This window comes from Arvicola amphibius, chromosome 3 (assembly GCF_903992535.2).
Source record: "Arvicola amphibius chromosome 3, mArvAmp1.2, whole genome shotgun sequence".
In the NCBI taxonomy this organism is placed as follows: domain Eukaryota; kingdom Metazoa; phylum Chordata; class Mammalia; order Rodentia; family Cricetidae; genus Arvicola; species Arvicola amphibius.
Window position 1 is genome coordinate 65,119,612 of NC_052049.1, and position 19,633 is coordinate 65,139,244.

Genomic DNA, 19,633 nt, shown 5'->3' on the forward strand with positions numbered 1-19,633 from the left:
GATTGAGCGCTACAGGGCGCACCCCTCCCAAATCGGTCCTCAGCAGCTGATCGAGCCTGCTTTGTGGGGACACCTCTCTAGCTGGTCAGTAAAGATGCTCCCCTGTAGCCCTGGACACCTGCAGCTTGTCTTCCCACTGAGATCACGATTCTAGTTCTGCTTGTTCTGACAGCACTGTACACGTCTTTTAAAAAATTGAAACCAAGAGTCATTGTTTTCTCTTTGTCCTGCTTTTTATATATTCTTATTCATACGATACAAATTCCTCAGAAAACTGTTATTATACGTAGGTGTGTGTGGGCCCACGTCTTCATGAAGATGAAAGAATGGACTCGAAAGTGCAGGAAGATGACTATTAGCAAACACACATTTTCCTAGTTTGAAAAGTAAAACTTTTCAAGTGAATGTAGCTAACCTCCTCCAAAAATGTCTTTCATGTGTGTCCACAAAGTTTGACGCAGCACTTTCCAAGCACGTGGCGTGCTTATTATAACATAAGCGTCGGTATTTCTCGTCAGAGATGACGGTCTGTAGCATGCTTCTCCTGAAGCAAGCTCTCACTTCTCCCTTCCTGTCCCTGCAGGGGAAGATTACAGTATAGCATCTTCAGATGTTGTCTTGTTGGAAGGGGAAACCAGTAAAGCTGTGCCAATATATATCATCAACGACATCTACCCCGAGCTGGAGGAGTCCTTTCTCGTGCAGCTGCTCAATGAGACCACAGGAGGCGCCCGACTGGGGGCTGTAACAGAGGCAGTCATTACTGTAGAGGCTTCGGATGACCCTTGGGGATTGTTTGGTAACCACATTAATTCCTTTAACTCTCTTACTCTGTAAGTCACTGATAATGACCTTTTCTTTATTTATTTAAGATTGATTTGAGTGAGGCTTTTTTTTAGTGTGTGTGTGTGTGTGTGTGTGTGTGTTTGTGATGTTATTACTTATACATAAGATTCCTGGCATAGGAAATGAAAAGTAATCAATCACCTTTTGGCACAGAGACAGTTGTAAACTGTTTGATTTGTGTCATTTTGGCTCCTAGATGTGTCCTGTAAATCCTCTTTCTGAGCTTTGGGAGACAATGCCTTGCAACCTGTGATGACTGGGCTGTCTTGGAACTTGAGACTCTCCCTTTTAGCCTCCTGAATGCTGGGATGACAAGCCTGGACTACCGTGTCCAGCTTTTACTTTTATATAATGCTTTTAAGTAATTAATTAGCAAAATTTACACTCATATTTGAGTTGTTTAACTTTTTGTATATGTAGGAAAAATGGTGAAATTGAGCCCTTTCTCCTCATAATGTCAGCCAGGAAGCAAAATAGCCACTACCTTTGTAGCTCAGGCTGGCCCTGCAGTAGCTGCTGGGCTCACTGGGTTTATTCAGCTCATGCTGGGCCAAAATATGGCTCCCGTAGACATCTATGACCTGCTTTTAGCACAATAAAAAGTCGCCGGGAAATCTTGGTGGTCTTGTCCACCTGAATCACGCCACACCGCCGGAGCTGCTAGGGGCCAAGGGGAGGGAGAATTCCTACTTTCAGTGGTACCAGCTTGGTCTTTGATTTTCACGGTTTTACTTTGTGTCTAAAAACAACTGTTCTGTCTGCCCTTCAGGTTTTCAGAATACTAAATTTATTGTAGAGGAACCTGAGTTTAACTCAGTGAGGGTAAGCCTGCCAGTAATTCGAAATTCTGGGACACTCGGCAATGTTACTGTTCAATGGGTTGCCACCATTAATGGACAACTTGCTACTGGCGACCTGCGAGTTGTCTCAGGTAATGTGACCTTTGCCCCTGGGGAAACCATTCAAACCTTGTTGTTAGAGGTCCTGGCTGACGACGTCCCGGAGATCGAAGAGGTGAGAGGACTAACTAGTATAGAATGATGTTGTAAACTGTGGCTTGTCTTACAGAGTGGCTAGGGCAGATAACTGTTGTTGAGGCCTGAGCAGTATAGAAGGACGTTGTAAATTGTGCCTTGTCATATATAGTGACCACACAGCTAACTGCTGTGAGAATGGCAATGACGTGATTTCTGTAGGGAGTTCACAGAGCACTAGTCTAAAGGTGCTTCTTACCAGTGTAGGAGTGCATGGTGCACAGGCCAGCTTGCCAATTTCAGATTGCTTTTGTGTGTGCAGTTTTGGTGTGTTTTAGAAACTTTCCCTAAGCGATTATGCATGTATGTCTATCATAATTATGTGACATTTGTTTCATGTAATTCTGACTTGTATCTCTGCTCCCATCTGAGTGTGAGCGCCAGTTACACTAAGTGTAGATTTTAATTTTCCACACATTCACTCCTCCCGTTCTCCCACTTTTACAGCACGCATGCTAGGTCCATTTCCCTGGTATTTCTCATGATGAACATGCAATTTGACATATAAGAATAAGCTTATTGATCAGTAACACATTATCATAGATAATCTTATTTTAAGAAATTCAAATATTGTTAAAATCTAGATCTCATATTCCTTTTAATAACAGTTCCATTTAACAGCATATGAAATCTATAAAGTTTATTTTTATGGCTAATTGTACCATTACTCACTTTAAAAATATTAATCATGCATTAATACATTAATATATTTTCTTTTCTTCTTTTGAAACTTATATGGCATCATGATTTTTAAAAAGTTTTATTGATAATTGCCGTTAAGATATTGTAGGGGAAACCAAGAATCGATTTACTTTACCACTGAAATGGATTCACAATATTTTTTTCTAAATAAGAAAGGCATAGGTTATAAAAATCATATTATTACAATGATAAGCAGGATTTAAAAACTGATTCCCATGACTGTCTAAGTAAATACTAGGCGATTTCAACAGCCTGTATTTCTTATGTATTACTGTGCTCTGCTATTAAAAGTTGATTGTGTATTAATCTGTTATATGTGAGCTTCTGAGTGCATTTGAGGCAGTATCTTTGGAATCATTTATATTTTATTGTATTTTGTTCTTATGGATTGATGTGTTTGATTTTTCTTGCTTCATTCATAATTTTACTGATATTTTATAGAACTGGGATGCTGTTACGGAAGTATTTACTCTGTTTTTAGGTTATCCAAGTGCAACTTACTAATGCTTCTGGTGGAGGAACAGTTGGCTTAGACCGAGTGGCAAATATTGTTATCTCTGCCAATGATAACCCTTATGGTTCGGTAGCCTTCGTGCAGTCTGTTTATCGTGTCCAAGAGCCTCTGGAGAGAAGTTCCTCGGCTAACATAACTGTCAGGAGAAGGTGTGTGTGATGGTTGTGCATCTGTAGGAGTGTGGGCTGGGGAAGTTGCCTGGAGTAACTAAACAATTTAGATTCATATTTTTTCAGTTGTAACATTCCATACATTATTATGTTAGTTGGATTGTGTATACTGATAGCCTTAATCACATTTATTAGAAGAAGTGTTAATAAAACAAAGATGACTTTTACCATTGTGCTTTTGAACTGCCGAAATCTATTGTTTTACTATGTAGCACATTCTAATTAGAACTTGAATACAGCTAGTTTTTAAACTCAGATGGTGCATGAAGGGTAGGTTTCTAGGTTCTGTTTTTCTTTTCATTTCTTTTGTAGGGAGCATAATGTCCACTGACCTTCTTCAGAAATAGAACACAGTGGGTTGAGGGACCTGTTGCAACATTGTTGCGATTCTCTAAATATCTTAATTTTTTGTTATTGTTATTTTTTAAACTTATTTATTAATTATGTATGTACACAGGGTTCTTCCTGCATGTATGCCTTCAGGCCGGAAGAAGGCACCAGATCTCATTACTGATGGTTGTGAGCTACCATGTGGTTGCTGGGAATTCAACTCAGGACCTCTGGAAGAGCAGTCAGTGCTCTTAACCTCTGAGCCATCTCTCCAGCCCTCATTGCTATTTTTTTTTAGTGAAATCTAATAGTTAAAGTTTTATAATTATTTTTGGAAATTCTGAAATGGCTACAACTTGCCTGCCTTGCCAAATGTTTTCATGGCATGTTTAAAAGTAAGCATTATTGGTTGAAAACTAGACAGCCTAGTTGATACTAGAAAATAAAAATTTGAAAGACAAACATAATTTAGAAATGTGGTTGTTTTAGTACTAGTGCTTAAAATATTACCGAAGAATCTTCTCAGAACCATAATCCATGCTGTTCTTCCCTCTGGGTAGCTCAGTCTATAGTGAGTGCTTAACCTGTTTTTCCATTGCCCCCTCATTTCAGCGGAGGCCACTTCGGCCACCTGTTGTTGTTCTACAGTACTTCTGATATTGATGTAGTAGCTCTGGCTGTTGAAGAAGGTGAAGATGTATTGTCCTACTATGAATCGCCAACTCATGAGATGCCTGCCCCACTCTGGAGAACTTGGGTGAACGTCTCTTCCGTGGGAGAGGCACAGGACACCTGTGCCACTCTGTGTCTCCAAGAACACGCTTGTTCCGCGTTCTCAGTTGTCAGGACCACTGACGGTCCCCAGTGCTTTTGGATGACGTCCTGGGTCAGCTCAACTGTGAACAGCTCAGACTTCTGGACCTACAAGAAGAACCTGACAAGGGTGGCCTCTCTTTTCAGTGGCCAGGCAGTTGCTGGGAGTGACTACGAGCCTGCAATAAGGCAGGGGGCCCTGATGCTCGAAGGCCATGAGTTTGCAAATCTCACTATTTCCCTCCTTCCCGACGACATTCCAGAGATGGATGAAAGCTTCTTGATTTCTCTCCTGGAAGTTCACCTCGTGAACATCACAGACAGTTTTAAAAATCAGCCAAGCATAGGGCAGCCGAATACTTCTGCAGTGGTCATAGCACTGAATGGTGATGCCTTCGGAGTGTTCATGATCTACAGTGTTCGTCCCAACACCTCTGAAGATGGCTCATGTGTGGACGTGCAGGAGCAGCCACAAACCTCTGTGGAGCTGGTGATCCAGAGAACAGGAGGCAGCTTGGGGCAGGTGATGGTTGAATGGCGTGTTGTTGGTGGAACAGCTACTGAAGGTTTAGATTTTATAGGGGCTGGAGACATTCTTACTTTTGCGGAAGGTAAGTCATGATATGTATGGATATGCTAATGTTCATAAATATTTTATTTACCTACATATTCCTATTCATATAGAGATGAAATGTGGTTTTGGAAGCAACAGTGATTCAGCTTACAAATGATTAGCCTGTCAGACACTGCCTTCTATGTGTATGTTTTTAACTGTTTAAAGGAGACGTTTAGGGAAGGTGTGAATGTTAGCCCCTTACATGATGACAGTGCTTTCCTGTGTCAGAAGCAATCACAGGGAAGGTTCGCATTTCATGAGGAAAGTTACCGGAATGAGCTGTTTTCCTATGACCAAAGGTGTTGAAGAAGCAAGGCTACCTGAGAATAAAACATTTTCAAATGCAGGATAGAACTTTAGTAAAAAATTTAAGTAAAAATAGTCTGGTTTGAGAGTTGTCCTTATTTTAAAGTGGTCCTTATCACAGATTGATTTGCTATAGTATTCTGAAACTTGCCCAAGAGTGCTGTGGGGTTTTTGTAAGCGATGTATGAGATGCAAGCAGCAGACTTGGATGTAGATTATCTTCAATCTTAGCAATAGTTGATTTATGATGTTTAAAATCTAAGAAGTTCCTAGTTAAGCTTTGTATAGTAGAAGTAATTTTATTCTGGGTACTTTTTTTAAAACCCTGAGTTGAACAATAAGAAAAAACATAGTTCTCAAGTGTTTTTTTCTTTTCCTTTCCTGACTGAAAAAGTTGCACATATTCATAAGAACCTCATACTATACACTGGGTAAAAGTTTAAAGTTTTAGTAATTCTATGTCGCAGAGCAATTGATCATATCTAGCTATATTTTAATGCACACACATTTTTGAAACTAGAAGCTATTTAGCTGTCTATTATTAGACTTAGAATATCTAATAAACATTGTGTTTGAAAATATAATTGTAAAATGTCATAAACCTGGATGGAAATGCACTCAGCCAGGAGAATGTTTGCCTGGTGTCCACGAAGCCCTGGCTGTCATCCCCAGCACTCCATAAATCTAGAGTTGCAGTATATACCTGCATTCCCAGCCCTCCACTGATGGAGTCAGGAACCAGAGGGCCAGGGTTTATCACCACCTGCAAATGTACTGAGTTTCATGTATTACTGGGCTCCCTTAGATAGACTATCTCAAAAAGTAAAATAAAATAAAAATTAAATGCTAGCAAACATTTCTGTTTTGGTCATTTCTTATTAATCATTTGGGGTAGAAAGGTAGCTGAATCTTGAATGGTGGAAGGAGGTAGGTTGGTAATTGGTGATATTTTCTCCTGTTCGAAAGTGAATAACAAAAATGTAATAAGATGGGGTACAGGTAACAAGTTATTGTTAAATTTTCCCATGGCCTACATATAAAGGACCATATCATATAAAGCATCACCATTATATAAATTATTATTACATTGAATTATAACTTTAGCTTTATACAAAATGGACTTTATTTTGTAGCTAACGTAGATTGTTAGGTAATATTTAGTCTCAAACCAAGATCCTTGGTTAAATACCCAGAACCATAAGAAAAAAGGAAAATGACCTGGGATCTCTCAGTGTTCATCTTCTTTCCTGAACACGGGAAGGAACTAAGCAGGATCTCACCTGTGAGCAGCAGAAGCAGGGCACGTCTTCTGGACCTTTCTCTACTAGTGGAAGCCTGTGTCAAACCCTTCACCCTTCCTGGACTCCCCGTTTTCATTACATCTCTCCTTTGTCCTCCTAACGTGTCCTGGGAACTAACATGACGCCGCCATCGCAACTCCACCCCAAACTCATCCCACTCTTGCTGGCGTCTTTGCTCAGAGCTTTTTGTTCCTCTGGGTCCCACTTTGACGCCATCCCATATGTGCTGGTGGCCTTTGAGGGAGACATTGGGCTGAATAAAACTGTTCACAGTAATGGCACAATAAGAATGGGGCCATCATTTCCTTAATGGAGCCCCTCCTAACCATGACTAGCACCTTTCCCCAGGTAGATCCTTGTTTTTGACAAAGACCTGGGTGGAAACTGTGATTCTTTGGAATAGTTCTCCCCATTGACTTTTCTACAGCTGCGTGTCCTCCAGGCTCTCTCCATGTTGAGACTTTTACAGTGCCTTATATGTAAGAAATCAAGTTAATCAAAACATTCTTACTTACCTCCTAAAATTAAAGGTTAGTTTTGGCCCTTCTGGTTGGTATTTTACTGATTTAACTTTTAATTCCATTAACTCTTTTTTTTTTTTTTTTTTTTTTTTTTTTTTTTTTTTTTTTTTTTTTTGGTTTTTCAAGACAGGGTTTCTCTGCAGCTTTAGAGCCTGTCCTGGAGCTAGCTCTTGTAGACCAGGCTGGTCTCGAACTCACAGAGATCCGCCTGCCTCTGCCTCCTGAGTGCTGGGATTAAAGGCGTGCGCCACCACCGCCCGGTTATCCATTAACTCTTTTATAGGTGAAACCACAAAGACAGCCACTTTGACGATTTTGGATGACCCCGAGCCAGAAGATGACGAAAGCATCCTTGTTCATCTGGTGCACACTGAAGGTGGAAGCAGAATCCTGCCTAGCACTGACACTGTGACAGTGAACATCCTGGCCAATGACAATGTGGCAGGGATTGTCGGCTTTCATATGGCCTCGAGATCCGTCATAGGCCTCGAAGGTGTGTCCCTTTTCTTGTTGAACACATTCTGATTTCCATAGATGTTGTTTTAGTCTTGTGTTTCTTTCTTTTTTTTTCATGGTTTATTTTTTTATATTTAAAAATTTCCATCTCCTCCCCTCCTCCTCCCCCTTCCCTCCCCTCCTTCTTCTCCTTCCCTCCCCTCCCATCCACTCATAACTCCCCTCCCTCCCTCTCCAGTCCAAGGAGCCATCAGGGTTCCCTACTCTATGTTAAGACCAAGGTCCTCCCAACTCCCCCCAGGTCCAGGAAGGTGATCGACCAAGCTGAGAAGGCTCCCACAGAGCCCGTCCATGCAGAAGAATCAGAGCCCAGAGCCATTGTCCTTTGCTTCTCAGTCAGCCCCCACTGTTGGCCACATTCAGAGAGACGGGTTTGGTCACATGATCCATCGGTCCCATTCCAACTGGAGTTGGTGATCTCCCATTAGTTCTGTCCCACTGTCTCCATGAGTGAACGCACCCCTCACGTTCCTGACTTTCTTTCTCATGTTCTCTCTCCTTCTGCTCCTCATCAGGACCTTGGGAGCTCAGTCCAGTGCTCCAATGTGGGGCTCAGTCATTTTCTTCATCTATCGCCAGGTGGAGGTTCCCTCACGGTCCTGACTTTCTTTCTCATGTTCTCTCTCGTCTGCTCCTCATCAGGACCTTGGGAGCTCAGTCCGGTGCTCCAAAGTGGGGCTCTGTCATTTTCTTCATCTATCGCCAGGTGGAGGTTCTATGGTGATATGCAAGAAATTCATCAGTATGGCTATAGGAACTGGCCTTTTCAGGCTCCCTTTCCTCAGCTGCCCAAGGAACTATCTGGGGGCATCTCCCTGGAAACCTGGGAACCCCTCTAGGGTCAAGTCTCTTGACAACCCTCAGGTGGCTCCCTAAATTAAGATACATGCTTCCCTGCTCCCATATCCACCCTTCCTGTATCCCAAGCATCCCATTCCTCCGAGCTCCCCCCATTCTCCCCTTCACGCTTTTCTCTCCCCATCTTCCCTTGGCCGCGTCTTGCCCAACCCTCAAGTTCCCAATTTTTGCCTGGCGATCGTGTCTACTTCCAATATCCAGGAGGATTACTATATCTTTTTTGGGGGGTTCACCTTATTACTATCTTCTCAAGGATCCCAAATTATAGGCTCGATGTCCTTTAATTATGGCTAGAAACCGATTATGAGTAAGTTGTGTGTGTTTCTTTCTTTCTTCTTTGTTGAACCATGTGTTTAGTCTGTGCAGACTTCCTTTAGAAGAGAGCACCTGTCGTACATGACATTGCTAGGTGTCGGGGCCTCACACATACTGTGACCTAGCTCACCACGCCCCACTGCTGGGAGTGCCATGAGCCTCAAGGCTGACATGCCTGGCCTTCTCACCTGCTGAACCACAAAACAGTCCATACTTTAGAGAGCTCTGTTGGAGGAGCAAGTGACCTGTAAATTGGGAAGTGCTTAGCTTTTGGTAAGCATAGTGTGTATACTTTGGTACCTATTAGAAATTAAACAGTGAAACATTGAATTTATGTGAAATTATTCATAATTTGTGGCTATGTTAGCCTCAACTGTTGTCTGTCTCTGCACTGTAGACTTAGAGCTTGCGAGTCTGCTGAACTTATCTAAACCTGTGAGCCATTTTATAACACTCTTTACATATATTAATGGCTTAGAATTGCATCTTGTCACTCAAATAATGAATAAAAGTAACTGATAAATTGTCATAAATCTACTGCAAAGACAAATTACTATCAAAAGTTCTTTGTAGTGTAAGTTAAAACGCTACTCGCAGAATCCTCAACAATGGTGACAAGTTTAAGTAGTGTTCTCTGTGCCAGATTTACGCCCATTAGGTCCTCATTTTAGCCACAGTCCTATGGTGCTGAGTGTAGTATATTGCACAGCCTGAAATACAGCGACAGCACTTGCGATCAGCTGTGCAGCGTCACCCCCACGGTACCAGAACGCAAAGCCCGTACTCCTCAGTAGGGATGCTCCTCAACAGAGACTCTATAGCCTGGATTTGTATCTGCTACAGAACCCGACAGTGAGGAAACTGTGAACAGTTGAAGCGATTTTAGCTGCAGGACTACTAAATCTGAGTAGTGCTGTCTATTTGAAAGAAGGATATCTGAAAGAGAATCTTGCCCTATCTGTAATTAGAAATAGAAGCTGGATTTTCATAGACATCATGGGCTGAGAGAAAAAGCACATACCAGCATTGGAACAACAGCTTAAGGTACTGGAGAGGAAGCCATTGTGACAGGAGAAGGTACAAAAGACACCCAGGAGGAAAAGACTTCAACAGTGACCCAAATCGTCATTGCTCCTAGGGGAGAGACTACTCATATTACTATGCTACAGTGCTAAACAAGCTCCGGTGAATTGTTATGCCGTAGATGAGTGCATCGCTCAGCCCTCATCAGAGCAGCCCCTTGTTGGGGAGGAGTGCACAGGAAGATAAGAGCCTGAGGCAGCGAATAACTAAAATAGACATGTCTTCTGGATGCTGCAGGGCAGGTGCACATATGAATTCACAGTGTTATGACACCATGCACAAGTCCTGCGGAAGTTCACATCGGATGAAATGGCAGCATGAGGTGGGGAGGTGGACATGCAGTCCCATCCCTGCTCGGAGAGGATGAATCAGTTTTCTTTATGGCTGTGTCTCCTGGTAGGCAGAACTCACTCTAGTGGTCACATACTCAAGCATCTGTAGCCATCACTGAGTGGAGCAGATGACTTATTTATTTATTTATTTATTTATTTATTTATTATTCTGAGACAAAGAGACAAAGTCTTGCTATATAGCATTGGCCATCTAAGAACTCATTCTGTAGACTAGGCTGGCCTTGAACTCCTAGGCATAGATACCTAGCATCCACTTACAGTGTTTTTATTGTCACACAAGCTTATTCTGTAAGAGCTAAAGTATTGATAGGAGGAATGTGGGTGGGAGACTCCTGCAGGAGCCAGGATCTGTTGGTGGCTATCATAGCATCTTAGAGAATCTACAGACCCCAAAACCTATGTCTTTGGGGCTTGGATAACTTTTACCTGAAAACCGTATTATAGTTGTTTTGCTTCTGAGAGCCACATGTCTTCAACAAATACAAGGATGAGGAGTTAGTAATTAAACTAACTTAATCAGTAATCAAGTCCAGTCAGGAAATCCCCACTCTGAGTTTGGTCTCCTAGGTTCAAGGCCTCCTAGGTGGGAAGTGACAGCATTGGTGGAGACTGATGCTTGGTGATCTGTTGCATGGCCAGCCATCAAGTCAGAGCAGATGCTGGAGGGACAAACACATGAACAGAGCACACTCGCCGTGAATTCAATCTTACACATGGTGCTAGAAGGACAGAAAATGTTGCAAATGTGGAAAAGTCATCTGAACCTACAGAGGACCTGCAATGTTTTCCAGCCTTTGCCTTCCCGGATCACACAGTTGAGTGAGCCTGTGTGAGCCCAGGGAATTGCTATGCTTGCCAAGGAAAACCAGCAAATCCCCTTGAATCTCTACGATCTTATCTTGAAAACAAACAACAAACAAACAAAAAAACAAAAAACAAAAAATCAAGGCACAGTCTGAAGATCAAAACAGATTTCTTGGGGAGAAAAGCAGACATGGATTGTGACTGTAGATTTATGTGAGATGCGTTAATTGCCGTGGTTCCCCTCTGTTTTAGGACTGTAAGACCCTTCACGGACTAAAATTTATCACTGGAGTTGCAGTGAAGAGAGCAGAGTTCCTATGTTTTCATTCAGTCACCAAATTACTTAATGAGAAGAATCTGTATTCCTCCTTGGAATGTCTTTAACTTTATTTTTAAAATGGCCTTCAAAATAAATGTTCAATACACACACACACACACACACACACACACACACACACACAGCCTTTGCTGGCTGTGTGGACTTCATATCAGATGATTTTTCCAGTGCTATGTGTAGACCCTGGCAGGTGAGATCATGCCTCAGCAAGTTATGGGCAGTGGTTCAGGATCACGTGAAATGTTTGTATTTGGAAGTCAGAGCATGCCCTCCTTAGGCTTCCCTCCAGTTCATTGCCAGATTTAGAAGGCAAAGCCTTCCTAGGTCTGATTTTCCTTTTCCTGTGACTGTTCTTTGAGGGCCACCTTGTGAAGGTCACCTCCGACATATATGAAGTTACTTTTCCCAGAAGGCAATTTCAATAGCCTTGGGTCTTGGGAATGTCCTGAAAAGGCAGAACCATGTCCTTCGTTGTCGCTATAGCTTAGAAAAATTTTCATGCTTGTCTTGCCCCTGGCGTGGTTAAAGCTCTGAAGACCTATGAAACTATATGGGGAAGAAATACCTTACTTCTGTTGGGTACTGAATGTCAAGCTCTAAACTGTGTTTCTGCCAATAAATAACTTAAGGTAGCTGCTTATGGAACAGTGTTAGCCGCTGAGGATTTTACACGAGGCAGGCTGGAAGGGAGGCTTTTACTGCTTTTACTGCTTTCCTCCTCTCCACATTTCATGTTTACCTTCATCACAGAATGGCGTCTTTATTCCCATATCTTTGTCTACAGTGAAACAATCCCAGTCTTGTAGTAAGAGTGTGGGATCCCCTTCAACACTGATGCCATTGGCCTACCCATTCCCTTGCCATCTGTATTCTTTTTGCATTTTTTGCACTTCACGAAATTACGACTATTTTTGAGGTAGTATCAGGTTTTGTGATTTTTGAGAACTTTGCACACCATGACTCTAGAAACCTTATCACTGATGCTGCCCATGAAGCATGTTGATAACTGCAGCACTCTCCCTCTGCCTGCAATACAGACATGCTCTGAAAGCAGCTCTCAGTGCTGCATACAAGAGGGCTCTAGAAGTTTGAGCTTGTGTTTTTCCATGTGGACTATACACACATGTAAAACCTTCAGTGATGTTCGGGCAACTGTGGCCGATTGCATGCTCTCAGTGATTCTTAAGTCTGAAGTATTCTCTTTGTGATCATCAATTCCTATGTGTAAAACAAGAACACAATCAGATATATAGTCTACTCAAGTCATGAAGACTAAGTACTTTTGTATTAAAATACGTCAGAAGTATTCAAAAACCTTCCTGCTTTGCCCATAGATAATTCATTTAAATAAAATTTTGTGTTTAGACTTAGCATTAAAATTTTATTTTGTTTTATTTATAATACTAAGTCTTTACATGAATTGAGCCATGGTATTTTAATTTAAGAGATTTATACTAAAAATAATGTTTTGAGGTCTTAAGCTGTAGCCCAGCGTGTGCTGGCCTAGCATATATGAGGACCCTGGGTGGGGTTCTCCAGAAATACCAGAAATGAAACTAAAGAGAAAGAAATGTGTGTTTTCTTTGATTATATTTGGAAGTTTAGAAATGTGGTAATTTGGAAAAAATATAACATGGTGTTCATATTTTATTTCTCCTCTTGTTTGGAAAATGTTAGAAAATGACCAATACACACAAAAGCTGTGAAATGGTATGTTTGGTGAATATTTGGGGATTTTGACTTCATTTTTGTGCTACAAATTGCAAATAAGAATGTGTTCTTAAAACCTTTTAAAATAACACTGATTTTTCTTTCATCTTAACTTCCATGATTTTGTTCATAGTGTACTGCAACTGTATTTATTATTATTCCGAATTAGCAACTTGAGCATAATCTTAGCAAGCCATGTAGCCATCAGCATAACTCCAAGTAGCCTCCTTTGCCTTTTTGCCAATTTTAAAGAAATGACCCTGAGGATTTTCTTCTGTTTTATAAAATGTTACATTTTATAAAAGCCAAGAAAGACAAGCAGCTATGCAGTTACTAGGGAATGATAATGTAAACGTGGTGAAGCAACAAAGGGACAGATTCGATCAACACCTTTCTTTGTGTTTCCTTTTACAAAACAAAATCCTTGGTGGTACATGTAAGTTTAACCTAAACAAATGTGATTTTCAGGTATCTGAGAGCATTTTTATGCATGCATTGTGTAAAATCACATTGTCTCCTGGTGTAAGGAATTTATGTCCTTGGGAAAACAAACGCAGGAAGGAATTCGTGTCCTCACAAGCTCTGCCCATGCAGATGCAATGTTCTGGTGCATGGTTTGGAATGCTTACACGTTTCTCTCCCATTTCACCAGCTGCTTTCTCAACTTTTGTGATACACCTTGTATTTCCTGAAGTTCTACCCACAGAAAGTATTTGGAAGTAGAATCTCTGCTAATGAATAACAAACATGTGTAAAGCACCCAGAAGAACCACAACAGAGCAAATAGCACTGTTATGTTCTTGGAAAAGGACCCAGCAGAGTTGCATGCTGAGTTTGGGTTCTGTTGAGTTCAAACATTACGTTCATTTCCAGTAAGTGCTTGTTAGCCTGTGTCTTTTACTTGCAGGAGAGATTCTGCAGTTCCATGTGATCAGAACACCGCCTGGTCGAGGAAATGTCACTGTTGACTGGAAAATTGTTGGACAAAATCTCGAAGTCAGTTTTGCTAACTTCACAGGCCAACTCTTCTTTTCTGAGGTAGCACCACGAAGGAAAGTTTTGCCATAGTTTTAGAAGAAAATGGAATATTTTGAGGAAAGCAGAGTAGAAAATGAACACCACTAAGCTGTGTTTATCATCGCTTTGCCCGTTCTATGCCTACCTTGTTTGTGTTCTTCACTGAGTGATTTAGCTTGTCTTTGTTTCCACTGCTATGACATGGAGAGAAAGTCCAGTTGCTATTGCCTTGTGTGCTGTATTGAGCATCTAATGACTGGAACCCTGCAAAAGTTTTGTTTTCTCATTTTTTTCTATTATCACTTTTGCAAAGATCTCTTCATGTTAATCCTTTTCCGTGTTCATCAATCATTGATAAAGATTTAAATAGATTGCCTCGGATCAATTTCCAGTTAGTGTCTCTATGCTGTAAACCTGCTACCCCATGAGTCAGTGGTTTCTGTTTAGTTCATTTCTAAGGCAATGTTTGGTTCAGATGGAGCTGTGCTGGATTGCACAGCATCAGTGTAAGGACAATGAAAGCAGGAGCTACTTTATGTGCAGCAACCACACAACCGAGGTTATTTCTCTCTGCCGTAGGGGACATTGAATAAAACAATATTTGTACATTTGTTGGATGACAATATTCCTGAGGAGAAAGAAGTTTACCATGTTATTCTGTATGATGTAAAGACACAAGGTAATTTAGAATTTGGTTTTGAGCTTTTCTTTGGTGTTTTCATTTCAGACCAGAAAGAAATGAGGTAGCTTCTGTGTGCGTTTAACAAGTATGTTTGTGCCAACCTAAAGAAAGTTAGGTTGGAGCCAGCATGATGCTGTACAATTGTGATCTTAGTGCTTGGCAGGCTGAGGCAGGAGGATTGTGAAGTTCAGTTCACACCGTAAGTGCAGGTCAGCCAGAACTATAAAGAGAGATACTATCTTTTAGAAAAAGCTACTTTAAATATTATCTGTCCCACCGAAATATTTTATTGAGAAAACCTCTAGGATGGCATGGAAACACTTATCTCTCTGTGCTGGAGAAAACTATTCTAAATTTTTTCTATATAGGTCTGAGAAGGTGGCTCAGTGGGCAAAGTGTTTGCTGTGTAACTGTGAGGACCCCAGAACCAAAGCTGGACACGGTTGTACATACCTGTAATCCTAAACACTCCTACAGCAGGGTGCGAGATAGAGACAGGAGATTCCTAGGGAGCTCACATGCTAACTAGTTTGGCACACACAATGGCAAATAACAAAAGACCTTGTCCCAAGTAAGTAGAAAAGGAACTGCACCCAGGGTTTTCTACTGATGTCCACATGTGCACTGTCATGGTGCGCGCGCGCACACACACGCACAGGAACCCACCGGCACTCATCCACAAACAAGCTTAGCAATGATGTAAGATGCTGAGCTGCTATGCAGTGGTTAGTCTTCTGAGACTGTGTCCTGCTGTGTAGACCAGGCTGGCCACAACTTCTGAGTTATCTTCCTACCTCAGCCTAAGCAGGGTTTGTTGACATGTTGGATATTTATTTATTGAACAAAATATATTTCTAAAGATGAGTATTTCTGAATTTGTTTTTCTGCTAGAAAACCAATTTAGATTTTTGTATCAATTGCTGTTTATGGATAATTTAAATTTGGTCATTTTTGAGCAAATTGCTTGGGTGGGTTGTTTCCTGTCTATTACTTTCTATAATTTAGACAACTAGTATAGTCTGTAATGACAATACCATCCACACAGAAGAGTTCACAGTTTGTTGTGTGGAAGGAAATTGGGATGCTTATTGGTTGTCAGCCTGCTGATTTCTCAGAGGGGCCTGAGGACTGGCTAGGCTTCGCGGGCTCAGCAAATAGGTAGCATTTGAAGGATTTTGAAGTTTCTGAAAAGGTGCGTTCGATTTCCTGATGAGCTCCTTGATGTATTTAGGAGTTGTGCCTGCTGGAGTGGCTCTGCTTGATGCCCAGGGATATGCAGCTGTCCTGACGGTAGAGGCCAGCGATGAACCCCATGGCGTTTTAAACTTTGCTCTCTCCTCAAGATTTGTTTTGTTACAGGAGGCTAACGCAACGATTCAACTATTTATCAACAGAGAATTTGGATCTCTAGGTTTGTTGGAATGAGTGGTAAATGGGATGTCAAGGGAAGGGCCTTTAAAAAAGATTTATTTTTCAAATTCTGTTTTAAATCCGTCAGGAAAAATGATGTTCAGGATAGTATTTTGTAATGTTTCTACTTTTACCAAAGAATTTGTCTGTTTTCATAGAAATGCTGTGTTCCAAACATCTCTCTAGTTCCAGGGCAGACAGTTGGCTGCTCTGGGGTCTGCCTTCAAGGCTGGGCTCGTTCTATGTGGCTGTTCTTCATGCTTTTCATCATCCCTTTGGGATGAGTCAAGATAGAATAAAGCAAACACAAGTATACAGGCCCCCAGGGTATAAACTTAAAATTCCTACATTACCACTTTCACCCTATACTATTGTCCAGAAAAAGTTCCATAGCCAAATGCAAGTCCAAAGGCAGGGGCCTGCATCTTGGCCGCAGTCCACCATCCCTGTGCTGTAATATGTGCGACAGGCGTACGCATGGGAAAGACTGAGGGATTGGGGCCACTCATGGGACTCACGCTAAAAGGAGAAAGTTCACAATGAGACATGCTTTAAAGGTGTGGAAAATCATAAGATCTTTTTACAACGAATTCCCTTAGGAGCTATCAATGTCACATATGCCACTGTTTCTGGAATACTGAGTTTGAAAAATGAGACATACGGAAATCCAGCGGAGCCAGAGGTTGACTTTGTCCCTGTGATGGGCTTTCTGGTCTTAGAAGAAGGGGAAACAACAGCAGCCATCAACGTCACTGTTCTTGAGGTAAAGATGTATGTTATTTCCGTGATCTCATAGGTCTAAATAATAACAGGAAAAGTAGAAATGGATGGAATAGTCTATTTATTAGCAAATAATAATAATAATAGCAAATATGTTTAAAGATTTATAATAACTTTGTGTTTAAAGGTAGCAATTTTCATGATGATTAAGATTACATAATACCTTTACTTGTCTCTAGATTAAATATTATTGTTTTTAATATTTGCAATTTTTTTGAAAATTTGAAAACTCTACAGTGTTTAGAGATCTTGAGAATCCGTTTGGCTGGTCTCCCCTGCTGGTGACTTTCAATTGGTTTCTTGCTTTCCCTGACTTTTTTTCCTTTCAGATTCCCCAGGATTTGCCATTTGTGTTTAGATTGGGTAGTCTGCTGCTATGTGTTTTATTACAGAACTATTGAGTGACAGGTAATTTCCTTAGGACCCTTTCCTATAAAGTGACTCTGGCCTAAGAGGATCCAAGGGAGCATTTTGATAATGCCAAAGGATTCCCTGAACCCACAGATTAGTAATAATCACTATCATTTTCAAAGGATCCTCAAAGCTGAATATCCTGCATCCACTGTTTTTAATTATTACCCACAAACAATACCAGTGTGATTATTACTTCTCCATGAATACACAGTAGATTTGAGGCTTTGGAATGTAAACAGCTCACCTCAAATTCCAGAGGCTGCCCTCAGCTTCCTGTTGCAAAGCTTGCATTGTTTCCATAGCACCTTTCCTCCGTCTGAACAGCAGGTATTAGGGAACTGGAAACCTCTTGCTTACGTTGTATTTAAAGTGATTAGGTTCATATAGTTAGGTAGCTGATTTGGTTATAAACCTTGTTTAAAGTATTATAATTTTGAGGTGATTTCATAGTGTTCAACCTAATAACTGCCATATATAAGCTTAACACTATTATAGTTACATTTTCTAATTTAAATATTTTTCCTATCTGTTTTCTATTATGTATTTGCTGTTTATGCATATGCATTTGTAATATAACTTGAAAACATCTTATGAGGAATAATTAGTTTGAAATAATTAATGGTTTTTCTTAATGATTGTAACTTTTGCAGGATGATATACCAGAGCTAAAAGAATATTTCTTGGTGAATTTAACTCATGTTGATCTCATTATGGCTCCTCTAACTTCATTTCCTCCCAGACTAGGTAGGGTGACTCTTTTTTGTGACTCTTTTTGCTAACTTCAAGTGAAATGAAGTGACTGCATTTTAAAATCAGAAATATTCCTTGTTATGTTTGCTATTGTTAGCTATGTGTGAAAATAAGATGCATATTTTAGATTCATTACAATTAGAGATATCATTATAATTGTGTAAAGCAATATAAAGACTAATTATTGTGATGCTTTTTGAACTTTACAACTATATTATAGCCAAATCTGCAGTCGGCAAAGTATTGGTACATCTTTCAAATGTATTTTTCTTTCATTTTCTCTTAAAAATATAATTAGCTATTTTCCTAAGCTGCCCTCTTTATTTTCTTTTAAGTTAAGCATATATTTTGTGTGTTCTGCTTCTTGCATTTCTGACCTTTGATCTTTTTTCTTTTCATGCTTTTAGAAAACATAATTTATTATAGACTGAAAGATAAAACTTGAACCTTGGTATAAACTTACATAGACCCTTCATAAGATACACCCAGGTCCTGCTGGCAAGTGTGATGTGTGCATCAGGGTTAGCCTGGGCCGCTGCTCCAGCCATGGTCATTTGTCTACTGGACAAAGTGAACCTGGATAAGAAGGGACAGCAGAAAGCTTGGACAGGTGTAGCGGCCTGAGGACTTTTTTCTAAGGCTTAATGTTACAACTTTGAAAACAGTAGCGCGTTTTCTACGTGTCATTAGTTAGTTTTAGATAATTCCATTGACTAAGCTCTCTATGAAAAGTGTTAATATAAGATTGCTATCATTCATGCTAAGAGAACAATATAGTACTTTATCCATAGATCCTATTAGTGCAGTTTGAATAGAGTCCTTTCTGGTCTGGTCCTGATTTTGATTATTATGTGGTTGTGCTATTATTTCTCACATCCCCATTTTACATATGAGACAATAGGAACTACAAGAAACTAGTAACATACTTCGAATTACAACCAAACATGAAAGAGCTGCTTTTTTTCTTATAATCTAAAAGTTTATTATCTGTAATTTAACTCTCCTTTCCAAAATATTTTTTGTTTATTTTTGGAATTGTAATTTCATTTCAACATTTCTCCCTTCTTTTTCCTCCCTCCAGACCCTCTCAAAGCCTCTTGACTGCTCTCTCTCAAATTCATGGCTTCTTTTTTTTATTTATTGTTATAACATTAGTAAATATGAATTTGTATTTACATATATATTCACAAATAAAATCCGTTGAGTCACACACACACACACACACACACACACACACACACACACACACTAATCATTTGCTGTGATTTTAGAATGTCTGACTGTAAGCCAGGAGTCCATAGGGTATAAATCCTGATTTCATACTGTCTTCTGAACATTATTATTGTCTTCAGTCTAAAGACAATTGGTCTTCTTCTTTATACACCTCAGCAGCTATGATAATTGTCCTTAAGTAAAAGATAAAGTACACACACACACACACACACACACAC

The 19,633-nt window shown here is 40.4% G+C and overlaps 1 protein-coding gene across 1 annotated transcript in view; it reads left to right on the top strand.

Moving 5' to 3' along the window:
- The window catches only part of Adgrv1 (adhesion G protein-coupled receptor V1), a 536,429-nt gene that overhangs the window by 96,640 nt on the left and 420,156 nt on the right, over positions 1-19,633 (top strand). Inside the window, exons 30-39 of the mRNA XM_038323536.1 lie at positions 584-799; positions 1,616-1,860; positions 3,064-3,245; positions 4,209-5,020; positions 7,437-7,646; positions 14,037-14,167; positions 14,726-14,825; positions 16,060-16,239; positions 16,838-17,001; positions 18,083-18,176. Of these exons, the coding sequence (XP_038179464.1) occupies positions 584-799; positions 1,616-1,860; positions 3,064-3,245; positions 4,209-5,020; positions 7,437-7,646; positions 14,037-14,167; positions 14,726-14,825; positions 16,060-16,239; positions 16,838-17,001; positions 18,083-18,176 (2,334 nt within the window). The remainder of the gene's footprint in view (positions 1-583; positions 800-1,615; positions 1,861-3,063; positions 3,246-4,208; positions 5,021-7,436; positions 7,647-14,036; positions 14,168-14,725; positions 14,826-16,059; positions 16,240-16,837; positions 17,002-18,082; positions 18,177-19,633) is intronic.